At 33.9% G+C, this 5,135-nt stretch overlaps 1 protein-coding gene across 3 annotated transcripts; it reads right to left on the bottom strand.

The window, feature by feature from the left end:
• Positions 1–265: 265 nt before the first annotated feature.
• Positions 266–2,888, bottom strand: LOC141708157 (transcription factor bHLH118-like). 3 transcript variants are annotated; one of them, XM_074511637.1, is made up of 4 exons: positions 2,340–2,886; positions 1,823–2,191; positions 1,617–1,692; positions 266–613 (listed from the first exon to the last, which is right to left on the bottom strand). In XM_074511637.1, exons 1-3 carry the CDS (start codon positions 2,622–2,624, stop codon positions 1,624–1,626), a joined length of 723 nt encoding a protein of 240 aa, XP_074367738.1. In that variant the 5' UTR covers positions 2,625–2,886; the 3' UTR covers positions 266–613; positions 1,617–1,623. The 3 variants fall into 3 exon arrangements, with proteins under 3 accessions (XP_074367738.1, XP_074367739.1, XP_074367740.1); XM_074511638.1 differs by having other exon boundaries at positions 266–564; XM_074511639.1 differs by lacking the exon at positions 266–613 and having other exon boundaries at positions 620–1,692; positions 1,823–1,992; positions 2,071–2,191; positions 2,340–2,888.
• Between the last annotated feature and the right edge of the window lie 2,247 nt (positions 2,889–5,135).

The following is a 5,135-nucleotide window of genomic DNA, read 5'->3' as shown; positions in this document are numbered from 1 at the left end:
GGGTTGTATTATATGTTGCATTGTATGTTACAAATTATTTTGCAAATATGGTTACAAATTTAATATTTTTTTAAATTCAAGTTGCAAGCGCGATTGCAAAATGGTTTCAATTAAAGTTGTAGAACGTATATACAAATATTTTTAAAAAATGATAGTATTTTTGCAAAAAGTATGTGAAACTTGAATATTTATGAAAATAATGTATTAAATATAATTTAATACTATAATACATCCGATTTTTATTTCGATTAATTCCCAATTTTCAGTTAATCCCAAATTGTTAGCGCCAGCAATTTTCCAGATTCGCAATTTTTACAAACACCGATATGGTCTGATAAAGGATTCTGATATACATAACATTTCCAAATTTTTAACATCATTGGGCCCTGATTAATACGGCGCCCGATCATGTTTAGACTTCAGCTTGACATGAGGCCAGCAAGCCAAATTCGCAGCATCAGTCACCACCTTCACCATCCTAATATGCTATATTAGCAACCATCCAGAATCATATTTCATTAGATCCTCGTTCAGTGCATCTCCAAATATTAGAGCCGGTTGCCTCTGCGCGGATGAATGAATATAACGAGCTCGTAGCCCATGTTGTTTCGAACTTGCAGTTGCAAATCGCAATTAGTATAGTTTCAGTCACATCAGTTATTTGCAATCAAAATTGTAACTAGTCATGCATCTCTACAAAGGATCATAGTGTCAAACTAACCGTTGTACATTTACCAAGAGAAGAGGGTGCGTCCAAGACTAAGGATATATAACTTGTAGAGACTTTCATCAGATATGATAAAAATATAAGCACATCAACACTTGGTATATCATTATTAGTATGATATAATGTATACCTTAAATATTTGATAAATTCAGCTACTTAACAAAGTATATATCATAGCAAATGTGCTCCTGTTAATTCACTATATCTATTTAAAACTTTTGCATGTTGTTATGGTATCCTCAAATGGAGAACATATAATATATCTTTCATGGTACTGAATCGTCTATTAATCAATTATATATAGGTTTAAGATTGTCATATATATCATGCTATATTACATATGCAACAAGCAGATCAAAAATAATGTAAGGTAATACCAAAGCTAGGATATCTGATTAACCAAATCCCTGCATTTGAATGATACACTGCATGTATATCAACTCAGTTACTACTCAATATATTGAAGATAAACAATCACATACAGGCCTTCATTTCCAAGAAAACGAGGATGGGAGCATGTACTTTAAGTTCAAACAATATTATTCTCAATATTTCATGCCACAGTTTCTTGTCTTTAATAATTACATAAATTCCTCCCCCATTTTCTACCACCACTCTTTCTAGCTAACACCACATCAACTTTTAGCAGCAATCTCAAACGGAGCCTAATACTAATACTAATATAGTGTTAGAGCAGACAGCTCACAATGCAATAATTTCTTCAACAGCTAGCTAACATATGGTTGTGCTTTCACAAAACTTTGAGAATTATAATCTAAAATTAGTGACTGAAATGTAGATGGCTTTAAATCTCGGCCAAGTAAGCAACAAAATCTAAGCCATGTTTGATTACATGTGCAATGAGCTTTAGTAGGCTTCCTACACTTACTAGATAGTCAACAACAAACCGCATCATACAATTTCTGTTGCAGATCAGACATATCCATGGACATTGGATCAATTCCCTGCAATAATAAATGGGATGAGAGGAAAACGTTTCACATCTTCTCAATAACAATTAATATATCAATTTTAAGAACCCTAGCTAAACCAAAAATGAACTTAATTTAAAGGGCCTGCTTATTAGCTACATACCTCAGCACGGATAGTATAAAGTAGGCGGTCATTTACTCTAGTAGATGCACAGCTAATAACATTAAGCTGCTCTTCTTGAATTAGTACTTGCATCACCTTTGATAACGGAAATTGTTCCTCTATGAGTCCACTAGCAATGATAATCTCAACACCATCAAAGCACGGGGCAACTGTGACATTAACATCATTATCATTACTAAGCAGACAACAATTTGAACTTCCACTCCCCTGACTGATAATAACAGTACTTGTATAATTTGGAATCTTGTTGAGCTTATCCCTTTTGATATTTAGTTCTCCGATACTTCTCTGAAGGTGATTAATGTAATTCACAGCCTGCTGCATATGATCTGATATCGAACGCTTTCCCTAAAACACAAGCCACAGTCTTGTTAAATTAATTCTCACTAACCAACTGAACCCTAGACCAAATAAGATTTCGATCTCCCACCAAATTAGAAGAGAAAACAAGTAACTGTACATAGAAAGAATATGTTAATTATATATTTGTACGTACTTTGATAAACTCGAGAGGAAGTAGGGATCGAAGTGATCCATGAAGTTGACCCATTTCTTGTCTTCTTTGCCTTTCGATTTCTCTATGCATGATCTTCTTGCTTCTCTCTTCATCTTTATTGTCCTCACCCATACTCAACGGCTTTTTACGAAGCCTTTTATTGCCACCCTGTGGAGAGGCAGCTTGGCTCATGACAAGATCTTGTTGGATTGTCTGTGGTTCAGGTTTAGGGTTGTTGTTCTGGATCTGGAAAACCAGCTCATCCCCTTGTTTTAAAGAAAACATAGCTCAACAATTAAGATTTGAATTTACAAGATTATTTAGCTAACTTTAGTGAGTTGGAGAGATACTCTTGTTAGGGTATGAGATCTTCATGATCGATGGGGGCTCGATTAATACCTAAGATTCCTTTGCACATCTTCGTGAATAAGGTGATAGAATAGTTTATATGTTAATTTATAGATTACAAAACGAAAAGATGACTTCTTCTTTGTTTCCTTATGGTCAATGGAAGAAAACGAATACTGACTTCACCAGCAAATTATTTTAAAAGGGTTCCTCGTTTATATGGGAATGCTATATTTGTGTCCGAATGCATATATATCTCTTTAACCCACATTTCTTAACAACCCCGCGATTTCAAATCTATTTTTTAATTAAAACCTCATGATATTCACTACAATAATTTATAATGCAGATCATCTTCTGATTTCTTTTCAAGTATTTTTTTTTCAGTTCATATTAATCTATACGTGGGGCACCAAAGTTTTTTGACCCAATAATTGTCATACTTTATATAAATACGAAAGAGGTAGCCGTGTAGGTAACAAAGGTTATCCGTTCTTCTGATATATATGTTTGACGAAGAAAACCAAATAAGATATATTCAATATATATATTGCTTAAAATGAGGTTTATGCAGAGTAAGATGTATTGATGTTCAATTGTCTCATACACATTTTTGCTTCCTACGTACATGAGTGATCGATGTTAAAAATTATGTTACAAAAAATAATAATATACAAGCAATTAATATCTATTAAGTAGCACCAATGAGATAACCACCCCCAACAAGATAGCACGAACCAGCATCAATCCCATACCATTGAGTGAAGAAAAATTCAGACTCTCGTACTGAGAGCAAGTTCAATAATGGGTGGGCGGTGCCAAAAGTTGACACCCCTTCAAATATGTCAATAATTGGAGATGCTCTAGACTAAGTAATAAATATAACTATGCATGGTCTCAGGTACGGAAACAAAAATAACCAAGTGGGTAACTCGAATACTGCTAAGTATCGAACTTTGTACATCTGGAAGAAACTTTTCAATGAACTTAATTAGGAGTGATGAGAACTAGCTACCAAGCTAGTGGATCTAACTTCTAAAATTATTTAATACAAAGATGAGATGAGTTTAAATGATGCGAATACGATTTTATGCTTGTGTTAAGTCTAATGTTTACTCCTGCGGTGGGTGGCGCATACCCCTGTTAGGTTGTTCTAAAGGGGAAAGAAAGAAAGTGTTAACAGCAAAATCGCGAGGAAAAGATACGGTCCCTGTTATACATTTATACTTCCACTTAGACATAATTGTATATACACAGGAATGCATGGACCACTTTACAAAATGCATACAGCGAAACAAAGTATAAAAACAAAACTTGCTTAGCACATTTTTATGTCTATGCGTATGTAAATAAGGTGGCATTGTGCCCTCAAAGGGGACTCCACAACTGGGAGTGGGATCATCTAAGATTCGACAAGGTTTTCAGGTTTTGTTCCGAAAAGAGTGCTTAAGAATAAGGTCGAGCAATCATGATTTAAATTAATGGATATTGATCTGCTCGTCTCGATTATCAGTGCTCTTCAATCTTCGCATCTGCATGTTTATACATTGATAGTACGAATTTCTTGGAAAGTAATGTAATGTATGTTTTCGCATACGCATTTCAAAATAAGCGAAAACACACCTAATTAGGTAAGTACAGTGAGCTTGAAGTTTAATTTTTGTTAATGTGCCAAGAACACTAACTGAGAAACTGGAAAGAATAAAAGAAATTAACCGAGTACTGAGTAGGGTCTTTAATCAGGCAATTATCAATCTTCTTCTTTATCTAGAATGGGGTGGGACTACTAATAATATAAGGTCTTGTTCAAAGCTGTCGCCCCGCCAGATCTATAGAGCTTCACCGTACTACTTGCGCCTGCTCCATTTCAAAACTGAAATAGTCTTAGAAATTTAGCTACATATATGACTTATTAATTTCTTAAGCATGTTATGAATTTTTAATTTTTCCGTGTTTAGATTTAAATTCGGTCTTCACGGAAATTTTACTTTTTTAATCAATAATATAGAATTAATCAAGCAAAGTTAATAAAATGAACAAAAATACGTGCATACATAGGCTGATTCTAACTACTAAATTTCAAATACTTTTGCTAAATGGCTCATAATGTTTCAGTTTTTTTTGGATGCTATTATTAGGGGGTTTTGTAAACGTATAGGGTATACTATTATAAACGAGGACTAAGTGCATCTCCGATGATTTTGAAAGTTTCAGTGGAAAAGAAGAACTTCATTTCATTAATGGAGAAAACTGTACGTACATGATGTGTGTGTATAGAATGACTGACTAACTATCACTATACATCTATACTGAATATATATACCGAAAAATGAACTAAAGCTTAGAAATGAACTAAAGCTTCTAACTAACTAAATGGCGGGAAATAACTAATTTTCAAATAGACCACTACTAACCTATCAAGTAACTCCAGCTGCCACATACTGATTG

Source organism: Apium graveolens, chromosome 2, assembly GCF_009905375.1.
Source record: "Apium graveolens cultivar Ventura chromosome 2, ASM990537v1, whole genome shotgun sequence".
Lineage (NCBI taxonomy): Eukaryota > Viridiplantae > Streptophyta > Magnoliopsida > Apiales > Apiaceae > Apium > Apium graveolens.
Note: the sequence above shows the minus strand (reverse complement) of the source record. Positions and strands in the feature narration are given on the sequence as shown.

Coding starts and splice junctions, on each gene's coding strand:
- LOC141708157 (XM_074511637.1), bottom strand. CDS start 2,624: ATGTTTTCTTTAAAACAAGGGGATGAGCTGGTTTTCCAGATCCAGAAC. Junction 2,192..2,339: donor TTCCTCTCGAGTTTATCAAA/GTACGTACAAAT, acceptor CTTGTGTTTTAG/GGAAAGCGTTCGATATCAGA. Junction 1,693..1,822: donor TTTATACTATCCGTGCTGAG/GTATGTAGCTAA, acceptor TTATTATTGCAG/GGAATTGATCCAATGTCCAT.